Source organism: Palaemon carinicauda, chromosome 6, assembly GCF_036898095.1.
Source record: "Palaemon carinicauda isolate YSFRI2023 chromosome 6, ASM3689809v2, whole genome shotgun sequence".
Classification (NCBI taxonomy): Eukaryota; Metazoa; Arthropoda; class Malacostraca; order Decapoda; family Palaemonidae; genus Palaemon; species Palaemon carinicauda.
In genome coordinates this window covers 166863929-166876428 of record NC_090730.1, presented here as the reverse complement: position 1 = coordinate 166876428, position 12500 = coordinate 166863929, and the positions used below count along the sequence as shown (strand labels likewise).

The 12500-nt window shown below is 36.3% G+C and overlaps 1 protein-coding gene across 2 annotated transcripts in view; it reads left to right on the top strand.

Moving 5' to 3' along the window:
- Positions 1-7358, top strand: part of LOC137642800 (uncharacterized) — a 10008-nt gene extending 2650 nt beyond the window's left edge. For both annotated transcript variants that reach the window (XM_068375665.1, XM_068375664.1), the window contains exon 2: positions 5447-7358. In XM_068375665.1, coding sequence (XP_068231766.1) covers positions 5543-7339 — 1797 coding nt within the window. In that variant the 5' untranslated portion in view covers positions 5447-5542 and the 3' untranslated portion in view covers positions 7340-7358. The remainder of the gene's footprint in view (positions 1-5446) is intronic.
- The last annotated feature ends 5142 nt before the right edge of the window (positions 7359-12500 follow it).

The window sequence follows — 12500 nt, the reverse complement described above, 5'->3', positions numbered from 1 at the left end:
GTTTAAGTTCGGTAGCCTATGCAGTTTCAAAAACTGCATTTTATACTCCAAGATCAATCATTCTGGGGATTAAACATGGCTCACTGATCTTTGCCTGATAAATTTACCCTTGTGACCTCCAAGATGTACTGGTCAATCAGATTTAAAACTCACCATCTCGCCAGTCTTATTACGACGATAGTATAAAACTGGCAAATAGGCTGGGATTATAATTTCGAAAAAAAATTTTGGTTTCAATTATCATTATAGAAATGAAAACCTTACCTTATGAAATATATATGTTCGGCAAGACTAACAGGAGAGAGAGAGAGAGAGAGAGAGAGAGAGAGAGAGAGAGAGAGAGAGAGAGAGAGAGAGAGAGACTGGATTTAATTTCTGGTTAATCTTGTGAGATTAGTCAAGAAGGAAGGATCTGTCATAAAGGGGCTACGCTTTATCAGTTTCTCTCAGTTTGAATGGATCGTGTCCAAGTGCTGTGTTCATGTTTCCTTAAAGTGGCTGAATCATTTTGACACGAGTACTCTATACGGTGGGTCAGATATTGTCTCAGCGGCCACGACATATGTTTCACTATAGTTGAGAGAGAGAGATTTAAGGTTATTTTGTACGTAAAATCAACAGTTTCATATAAAGCTTATAAATCTAAATATATATTAATTAATATTCAATTCTTGTAGTGACAACAAACCGTAGTTATACGAAGAGGAGGCAAATAACTTGTTACAACATTTTTCGTCTGGGCAGCATTGGATCATTCTCTCATTACAGTCCACGTGTCTTTTCAGAGTAATTCTAGTGAATGAAATATCTACTAAAGATTGATCTGGTTTTCATTATGCTCTACATATATTCTTATTAGACTAATATTTTGATTTTTTTATAATTATCACGCAAATTTATTGTCTTTATAAATGTAATTTTGAGAGCCTTAATCATTTAGAACGGTTATTATTATTATTATTATTATTATTATTATTATTACTTGCTAAGCTGTAACCTTAGTTTGAAAAGCTAAATGCTACAAGCCCAGGGGCTCCAACAGAGAAAGTAGCCCAGTGAGGAAAGGAAAAAAAGGAAACTACAAGGAAAGTAATTAACAATTAAAATGTTTTGTGAATAGTAACAACACAAAATTAAATAATTCATAAATAAACTGTAAACACTTTAAAAAACCAGCTGTACTCTCTCTCTCTCTCTCTCTCTCTCTCTCTCTCTCTCTCTCTCTCTCATTCTGGAGACTTTTTCGTCGACCAGCTGTACTCTCTCTCTCTCTCTCTCTCTCTCTCTCTCTCTCTCTCTAAGATAGATGGATAGATATATTTACTCCCAAATTACTGTTGTGGTCCCGAGAAATGGCCCAGAGGGAAACCTTCGCCTTATCTGATTTCATCCGATAGTCCCACCCTTTCTGCTCTTAATGGCTTTTCTCGAAGTGACCAAGGTCATGGTTTATAGGCTACCGTTAACTCCTCTCCAGACGTTCATTAATCGTGTTTTCCATATTGTTCGTATGTGATCTGTCTCTTTCGGTTATCTTAAATTTATGTAGCGTTTTTTTAGGTCATTTTCTACAGCTCGTCCCGCGTTCTGTTTGGACTTCGATAAAGCCTTTGTTTTCCGTTTATGTATATATATATATATATATATATATATATATATATATATATATATATATATATATATATATATATAAGTGTATATATATATATATATATATATATATATACATATATATATATATATGTATATATATATATATATATATACACATACATAAAATTTAGGAAGACCTTTTCTACATCTCGATATTTTGTTGGGACTTCGATGAAGATCTTCAGCCCTACAGTGCTCAGAAACTTGGGGCTGTCACCCTGAGAGCTCTGGGCAATCTGTCAATTTCTGTGTTTGTGGGTGCTCGCGGTCAGGAAAGGTCGAAGCTTAAAAACAAGCATTTGTTGTTTTCCCATTTTGTTTTCCGCACAGGTGCGACAATAACATCTCCCCCCCCCCCCACTCCCCGCCCTTTAGCAAACTTCCCCAACACTTGACAATTTAATATTGTGTACTTACCTTTTGAGGGCTATGACCTGGAGTCAGAGAGGCCTCGACCGGAAATACTGGCCGGTCAATCTGGGTGTGTGCGTGTGTTTGTGTACTTAATTAAATATAATAGGAATAATTTGATTGACATACATGAAACTGAGTAAGATCTTGATGTTGCCTATGAATGAATTCAGTGCGTTTGAAGTCAAAGCTATCATTAAAAAAAATCAGCCGAACAAAGGCCACAGACATGTCCTTTCACTTCCGTGTGTTTATGGTCTTTTGTGCCAGTCCACGCCTGCTATATATATATATATATATATATATATATATATATATATATATATATATATATAATGATAAATTTTACTCATTTAGAATTGTGTTTTTCATATTCCAATAAGCCACATATTTTTGATACATTAATGTCTGGATTCTCTTAACGACCTCAGGATCAGAGCCCCTGGCGAAATCACTGAGACTATAGTATCTGACCGGTCAGGTTTCGAACCCTGGTCCAGGATACTTGTATGACATTGACCTTACCACTCAGCTGAGTTGTAACTTGTAAGGTCAGTGTCATACAAGTATCCTGGACCAGGGTTCGAAACCTGACCGGTCAGATACTATAGCCTTTGAGTGATTTCGCCTGGGGCTCTGATCCTGAGGTCGTTAAGAGAATCCAGACTTTAATGTATTAAAATGTATGGCTTATTTGATATATATATATATATATATATATATATATATATATATATATATATATATATATATATAATATACATATATATGTAATGTATATATATATAATATATATATATATAAATATATGCATATATATATGTATATATATATAAATATATGCATATATATATATATATATATATATATATATATATATATATATATATATATATATATATAAATATATGCATATATATATATACATATATATATGTATATATATAAATATATGCATATATATATATATACATATATATATATATATATATATATATATATATATAAATATATGCATATATATATATATATATATATATATATATATATGTAGAGAGAGAGAGAGAGAGAGAGAATGTGTGTGATTTCTTACTTTACTGTGTGCGTTATACCAACATCTTAGGTATACTGCAACTTAAAAACACTGTGTTGGGGGTAGTCAAATTACACACACACACACTTTGTTTATATACATAACACCTCTTTAACACGTCCTGATAATTGCTGAAGGATTTTCCCCCAATGATTTCTATTTTTTAAGATATGAAATCGATGTAAATTGATATTTTGTATTTAGACTAACCGTGACCTAAAGTAGTTGAAATCTATCGGTTAATCCTCAGGCTTTGTGGGGTTTGCTAGACGTCCCGTTATTTCCGGAACATGGCTCAATTTTATCATTTTGTCCCCTGCCCCACATTGAACTTTCTGAGACACCCTTATCCCGATTTTATTCATTATAATAACATATTTTTAATACTTTATAACGATTCTTAGTTGAATTCTGTGTATTTAGCATTCCAGCAGGTTGCAGGTTCCTCGTTGCTCTCTCCACAACACTGTGATTATGGACACACTAATATAAGAAGCGTAAGGCCGGGTCACACCGCCCGAACGTTGCTGGGAGTGTTCCTTGAACGGTAGGGGGGTGGTGCAAACCCTCGAAAATTTAATTTAACGTTTTTACGTTTGGTCTTGATTAGGCTGCTGAACGTAGCAAATCCTCGCATATTTCCTGAGTTTTCTTACACCTCTATTATGGAAGTTGCTAATTTATGCAATAAGGGTATTGGTATACAGGATGTCGAAAAGCGTAGCGGAGTGATATTAGTCACCAACCTGTAAAAGATACTACAAAGTAGGGTAACAATTACGGTCGCTGTATCTTGAAATTTACGGGGTTTTTTTAACAGTTTAAATAAAAGCGACTGAAACTTTTCGACATCCTGTATAGGCTACCAATACCCTTATTGCATAAATTAGCAACTTCCATAATAGAGGTGTAAGAAAACTCAGGAAATATGCGAGGATTTGCCACGTTCAGCAGCATAATAAAGACCGAACGTAAAAACGTTAAATTAAATTTTCGAGGGTTCGGTCCACCTCCCTACCGTTCAAGGAACGCTCCCAGCAACGTTCGGGCGGTGTGACCGGGCCTGTAGTAGATGCAACGCGCTGTAATCAGCAGGAAATTCATTGTCTTTAGTTACCTCCTACACAGATAGCACAGCTTACATACTTTTACTTCTAACTTTAAGGGCCTTTCTAATTTTCTTTACTACATTTTCACTAAATAAGAATAATCCTACTATTTTCTTTAGGTCTTCCTCGCATGGTTGTTGTAGCTCAATTACTTCATTCCTTTCTTTTCTATATTCCTGGCAAAACAACGAAAAATGTATCAAATCTTCCTCCTAATTTTCACGAAAAATAGTTTACATTCCCCCATTGTGTCTATTTACAATATTTAGTTTTAACGTATTAGTTCTGTCATTATTTCTAAATTTTCTTTATTAATTACAGCAAAACATTCTCCTTAGTATCTTGTGCCTCCCTATACAACACAAAAAGCCTATCCTTATCTGTTTCTAAAATTTTCTATAAATTCTATCATATTCAACCTTTTTTTCATAACTATTACTACCTCAATAGTGTTAAGTTCTCCTACGGAATTTCTACTGCCATCACTATTCACAAACCTCAGGTTCAGGGGTGAGGCATAACCTTTGCAACGGCTCCTCTATAGTTTATCTTCCATCTCATGATGCTAATGTTCAGCGTGTATTCTCACTCATGATAGGCCTATCCAGTGGAGTGATGAGCGGAACAAATTGGATATGGGTGGCCTCTGAAGAAGCTATATCCAACAATGCACGTGGAACCTTTATTTTCAATGTAAAGAATTTATAGGCAGGCGCTAGAAGACAGGTATCTATTAAAAATCATTAGATATATAGTTAAAGAATAAATATTTTAGTTAAATTTGTGTATATGTAAATCGTAATTCATACTCATATGCTCAAAATGTAAAGAAACCTTAGTTTCTGTATTGTTTGTATTGATTACTAATTGGCCAAATTGTTCCTTTTTTTATTTTTGTATTTGTACTGGTTATGAATTTTCCAAATTATCTTCATTTTGTTTTCTTTATACCCCATTAGAATTCTTCCTTTGTGCTTTTCAATAATGTGAATATATCAACATTTTATAATATATTGGTCAAGCTGTGTTTGTAGGTATATATCTATAGGCCTACATGTATTGAGAAATTTCAAGTGTCCCAGATTTCTATTCTTACAATCTGGCAACCTTAGGCTAATTGAAACTTCTATTTTTATCTGTCATTTTTCAAAATCTTTCATTGTCCTATTTTTTCTTTCAGGACAAACAACGCTTATCTTGAATTCATCTAAAATTTGAAACAACAAACTTAGAGCGTCGACGTCCGGTTGACTTCACGCAACATAGAAAATCTAAAATGGTGGCTCCTTACAAAATAGAAAAACCCACTTATGACCTGATCTGTGTCTCGGTAGACACGGATTGCAACCAGCCCCGCAAGTCCCAAAAGATCACGAACACCTGGCCAATGGATAACAGGCTTAGCTATGATACCAGTACTCAGAACAATGATGATCTCTTTCCTACCGGTGTTCTGGGGAGAAGAACCTGCTTTGACCAGATGAAGACGTGGGCGAACAATGTCAAAACCAGACTATCCAGTAGACGAAGATTACGTGCTCTTCCAGTAAGGGCAATAGATAGTAGCAGTTTTAGAGCGGAGATGGTATATGTCCGTCCGTTTTCAAGGCCAAGAGATAGCAGTAGTTTTAGAGTGCAAATGGTGGTATCTGAGCATCCATTTTCAAGGTTAAGAGATATCGGCAGTTTTAGGGACCAAATGGCATCTGGCCGTCCATTTGTAAGGCGAAGAGAGGAACATAGCAGCAATTCTAGAGTGCAAATGGTGTCTGATCGTCCGGTTTCAAGACCAAGACAGGAACATAGCAGCAGTTTTAGATCACAAATGGTATGTGATTGTCCAGTTTCAAGGCTAGGAGAGGGACATAGCAGCAGTTCTAGAGCTCAAATGGTATCTGATTGTCCAGTTTCAAGACCAAGAGAGGAACATTTCAGCAGTTTTAGAGCGCAAATGTTATCTGATTGTCTGGTTTCAAGGCCAAGAGAGGAACTTGGCAGCAGTTCTAGAGCGCAAATGGCATCTGACCGTCCGTTTGTAAGGCGAAGAGAAGAACATAGCAGCAATTCTGGAGTGCAAATGGTGTCTGATCGTCCGGTTTCAAGACCAAGACAGGAACATGGCAGCAGTTTTAGATCACAAATGGTATGTGATTGTCCAGTTTCAAGGCCAATAGAGGAACATAGCAGCAGTTTTAGAGAGCAAATGGTATCTGATTGTCCGGTTTCAAGGCCAAGAGAGGAACCTAGCAGCAGTTCTAGAGCACAAATGGTATCTGATCATCCAGTTTCAAGACCAAGACATGAACATAGCAGTTTTAGAGCACAAATGATATCTGATTGTCCGGTTTCAAGGCCAAGAGAGGAACATAGCAGCAGTTTTAGTGCACAAATGGTGTCTGATTGTCCGGTTTCAGGCCCAAGAGAGGAACTTACCAGCAGTTCTAGAGCGCAATTGGTATCTGATTGTCCAGTTTCAAGGCCAAGAATGGAACATAGCAGCAGTTTTGAAGCGCCAATGGTATCAGATTGTCCAGTTTCAAGGCCAAGAGAGGAACATAGCAGCAGTTTTAGAGCGCAAATGGTATCAGATTGTCCAGTTTCAAGACCAAGAGAGGAACATAGCAGCAGTTTTAGAGCGCAACTGGTATCTCATTGTCCAGTTTCAAGGCCAAGAGAGGAACCTACCAGCAGTTCTAGAGCGCAAATGGTATCTCATTGTCCAGTTTCAAGGCCAAGAGAGGAACATAGCAGCAGTTCTAGAGCTCAAATGGTATCTTATTGTCCAGTTTCAAGGCCAAGAGAGGAACATAGCAGCAGTTCTAGAGCTCAAATGGTATCTCATTGTCCAGTTTCAAGGCCAAGAGAGGAACATAGCAGCAGTTCTAGAGCTCAAATGGTATCTGATTGTCCGGTTTCAAGACCAAGAGAGGAATATAGCAGCAGTTTTAGAGCTCAAATGGTATCTGATTGTCCAGTTTCAAGACCAAGCGAGGAATATAGCAGCAGTTTTAGAGCGCAAATGGTATCTGATTGTCCGGTTTCAAGGTCAAGAGAGGAACAGCAGCAGTTTTAGAGCTCAAATGGTATCTGATTGTCCAGTTTCAAGACCAAGAGAGGAATATAGCAGCAGTTTTAGAGCGCAAATGGTATCTGATTGTCCAGTTTCAAGGCCAAGAGAGGAACATAGCAGCAGTTCTAGATCTCAAATGGTATCTGATTGTCCAGTTTCAAGATCAAGAGAGGATGATAGCAGTAGTTTTAGAGCGCAAATGGTATCTGATTGTCCGGTTTCAAGGCCAAGAGAGGAACATAGCAGCAGTTCTAGAGCTCAAATGGTATCTGATTGTCCAGTTTCAAGACCAAGAGAGGATGATAGCAGTAGTTTTAGAGCGCAAATGGTATCTGATTGTCCGGTTTCAAGGCCAAGAGAGGAACATAGCAGCAGTTCTAGAGCTCAAATGGTATCTGATTGTCCAGTTTCAAGACCAAGAGAGGAATATAGCAGCAGTTTTAGAGCTCAAATGGTATCTGATTGTCCGGTTTCAAGACCAAGAGAGGATGATAGTAGTTTTAGAGCGCAAATGGTATCAGATTGTCCGGTTTCAAGACCAAGAGAGGATGATAGTAGTAGTTTTGGAGTGCCAATGGTATCTGATTGTCCAGTTTCAAGGCCAAGAGAGGAACATTGGAGCAGTTTTAGGGCGCAAATGTTATCTGATTTTCCGGTTTCAAGACCAAGAGAGGAGCATAGCAGTAGTTTAAGAGCGCAAATGGTATCTGATTGTCCAGTTTCAAGGCCAAGAGAGGAACATAGCAGCAGTTCTAGAGCTCAAATTGTATCTCATTGTCCAGTTTCAAGGCCAATAGAGGAACATAGCAGCAGTTTCAGAGAGCAAATGGTATCTGATCGTCCGGTTTCATGGCCAAGAGAAGAATATAGCAGCAGTTTTAGAGAGCAAATGGTATCTGATTGTCCAGTTTCAAGGCCAAGAGAGGAACATAACAGCAGTTTTATAGCGCAAATTATATCTGATTGTCCAGTTTCAAGGCCAAGAGAGGAACATAGCAGCAGTTCTAGAGCTCAAATGGTATCTGATTGTCCAGTTTCAAGGCCAAGAGAGGAACATAGCAGCAGTTCTAGAGCTCAAATGGTATCTCATTGTCCAGTTTCAAGGCCAATAGAGGAACATAGCAGCAGTTTTAGAGAGCAAATGGTATCTGATCGTCCGGTTTCAAGGCCAAGAGAGGAATATAGCAGCAGTTCTACATCACAAATGGTATCTGACCGTGGCAGGCGATCGGCCCCAACACATCGCACATCTCCCTACGATACAATCCTGCAGTCACGAGCTTCGTTTTGGGCTAACCAAAGGCCTCGAGACTTATTAGACCCTTGGTTTACAGGTTTGTTTAGGCCTTCCTCGTCACAATTAAGGCCAGGAGCACTGGATTCTTATGACCTAGACCCAGTTGGTTCGTCTTTTTTATTGGCACCACAGGAATTGCATAGGCCTACCTAATCGTCCCCTCAATCGAGGTGGATTTGATTTTTGACATTTACGGGATATATGAATATTATATAGTATCTGCTGTTAAAGATGATTACGGGTAAATGTTTTTAGGTGTTTTTTAACGTGATTCATACTATTTTCTCCTATTGATAATTCAATATCTTGCATCAGGTGTTATTGAAAATTTATTGTTTTAATTATTATAGTTTCACTACTTTATAATCTTTATTGTTACTTTTCCCTTTCAATTATTAGATTATTTCTAAGATGTTTAGGCTAGTCTCGTGTTTTATATATAATAAGATATGTGAGTGTCTTTAGTGAATATAACATTATTTTAAAATCTATGAAAGTGCCTGTTTAAGAAAAAGGTTAAATAATCTGGCAAAGATTTTTTATCAATAACATGTGTCAAAACAATGCTTCTGACGTGTTGAAGTTTCACCTTATAATATGGAATAAATACTAGTTTCTTTGGTCGTTTATTTTCTTTCTCCACACCTCCCATCAACTGTTTGTTTATTGTATTTTTTAAGGGATCACAATTCAACGTAAAATACAGTTTTTCTATGTTTACATCTGATTATTCCAATACACTGCAGATTACAGTCCAAAAGTCATCTAGATCACTGGTCTGTATGAAGACTTGGCGTCTAGAATTTCTTTCTTTATTGATATTTGAGACTATTGTATGTAATCTCCTGGGAAAATATTGAGGATTTGCGCAAGGTGTTATTAAGAATTGTCATCATATATCTATATTCTCCAAAGATATCTAGGATAGAAGAAGACCCAAAGAAGGCTGTATACATTAAACTTGAGTCAAATCTTTGAGAGACTAAGGCCTACACGTGAAAGAAGAGTAAAGTAATAACCGAACTATGTTTTGCACGAGAAATCAGAGCAGACAGAGGTGAAAGACAGTAGGTATCTAGAAATACTGAACTTTGAAATTCTTAAAAAAAAATAAAGATATATGTAATAGCCATAAGCTGATAAACCTAATTTACGCACCAATAAGAGTAAGTAATTACCATCCAAGAGGGAAATAATTTTCTCTGGAGAAACCTGAATTCCATTTAATGTTTTTAGGTAATATGTCACAAAAATGAAGGAATTGCAATTTCATAAAAGTTACAAAAATATTTCAGTTGAAGTGTCTTCTGTGGGAGGCAGGCGAAACAATAGTGAAAATATATAGACCTGTGTTTGAAAGGTGAGCGCACTAATGGTAGGAGTGAATATAATAGTAGCCTAATCAAAATTTCTATAAGAAAATGAGCTATGGCAGAATAAATAGAAGACATATTCAAGAGGGAGGACATAGATCATATGGCAATGTTCTTCCATAGTTCTGTATCCTTTCAACTTAGTAAGAATAAAAAGAAGGCATAAGCTACATGTAGAAATAGATATATTTTGGCAGGTTCAAATATACGAATCTCAACGTCTGTTTCAAATCACGAACGGATTAAAGATATCACGAAAGTCTGTTTTGATACGGCTGACATTTGAACCATTTAGAAATATATATCGTGTTTCCTTTGTTCAAACTGCTAATCCCACAAAACAAGTTTGCGGGTACTTTAATAATTGATAAATGGGTGCAAAGCTTCTTAGCTTATACTCTGGAGTCTTTATTATTATTATTATTATTATTATTACTAGCCAAGCGACAACCCTAGTTGGAAAAGCAAGATGCTATAAGCCCAAGGGCTCCAACAGGGAAAAATACCCCAGTGAGGAAAGGAAATAAGGAAATAAATAAATGATGAGAATAAATTAACAATATATCATTCTAAAACCAGTAACAGCGTCAAAACAGATATGTCCTATATAAACTATTAATGTCAAAAACAGATATGTCATATATAAGCAATAAAAACTCATTGAGCTTTTCCTGAAGGCTACCACAAACTACAGTCTTGATGAAAATCTTCAATCTTAATTTAATCCCATTCTCCATTAGAATAAGTTGGGATAATACCTTGTTATCAGTTTTGGTATTTTCAAACTCTTCTTTCAGATTTATTCCACTAGCTGTCTGTTAGGATTTCCAAGTACTGTATATCCAGTAAGTCCATTTCTCTTAACTTTAATAATTTAGCCATGAAAATAAGTTATGTCTTTTCTTCTTTGCAAAGGTCACAACAAAAAGCCTAAATTAAGTTTTTGTCTTTTTAGTTTTCTCGTTTATCTTATTTCTTACCAATTTTACCCCACTTGGTGTGTCAGTTCCTTTTTTTTTCATCATCGTCATCATCATCCCCTATGCCTATTGACGCAAAGGGCCTCAGTTAGATTTCGCCAGTCGTCTCTATCTTCATTCATCATCTGCTATTTCGCGCTTCATAGTCCTCAGCCGTGTAGGCCTGGGTCTTCCATCTCTTCTAGTGCCTTCTGGAGCCCAGATGAACGTTTGGTGAACTAATCTCTATTGTGGAATAAGAAGAGCACGCCCGAACCATTTCCATTGACCCCTCATCATGATCGCATCCACATATGGCACTTGAGAAATCTCTTATAGTTTCATTTCTAATCATGTCCTGCCATTTAACTCCCAATATCCTCCTGAGGGCTAAACCCATAGAGCAACACTGGTCTCACTAAACTGATATATAGTCTAATTTTTATGTAATTCCAGGGGATTTGATTTCCAAATTTTACTTAACTAGCTATTGTCTTATTTTTCTTTTTCAATCTTTCACTAAACTCTAAATATAAAGACCCTGTATTGGAGATCATAGTTCCTAAATATTTAAATGATTCTACCTCATTGATCCTTTCTCCTTCCAATGATATTTCATCTTCCATTGCATTTTTATATTTATCTTCAGCCCAAGCACACGTGATATTTCATGCATTCTGGTAAGCAAGCATTGCAAATCATGTGTTGTTCTGCTAACTGACATTGCAGTTCCTTTTTCATTCCTTCGCAATTATTTTCTTCTTTTCATCGTCTTATGGCTGATATAATTCCTTTCATTTTCATCTCTCTTTGTCGTCTTCTTATTAGTAAAGGAGGAAATTGGTAGTTGTAGTAGTGAAGGACTTGAAGTAAACATTCAAGGGGAAGATGGAACATCTATAACATTTCTCTTCCTCTTGTTTTGTTAAAGTTTACATAGTTTATGTAGGAGATATCTATTTTAACGTTGTTTCTCTTCTTAAGATATTTTATTTTTCCTTGTTTCCTTTCCTCACTAGGCTATTTTCCCGGTTGGAGCCCCTGGGCTTATAGCATCCTGCTTTCCCAACTAGGGCTGTAGCTTAGCAAGTAATAATAATAATAATAAGTTTATCCTTTTTCAAGTTTTTCAGAATTTTGAGATCCGACTCTTTGATATAATAAGAGTCGGATCTCAAAATAATAATAATAATAATAATAATAATAATAATAATAATAACAACAACTACTTAGGATCAATCATGATGGAGTTGGGAGGTACTGTGAAAGCGTTGAGACAGAGTGAAAGAAGTATGACGAGAATGGAGAAAGGTAACTAGTTATTTTAGACAAAAAAAAAATACCTTTAAGGCTTAAAATGAAGATTTATAAGACAGATATCAGGTTCGTACTGTTATATGGGGCAGACACTGAGCCACTTAAGAGGAAAGAAAGGGTACTTTTGAAGAGACCCGAGATGTGGATGGTAAGATAGATTACTGGAATATCACCGCTGGAAAGGATGGAAAATCAAGGTTTAAGAATAACATGAGGTA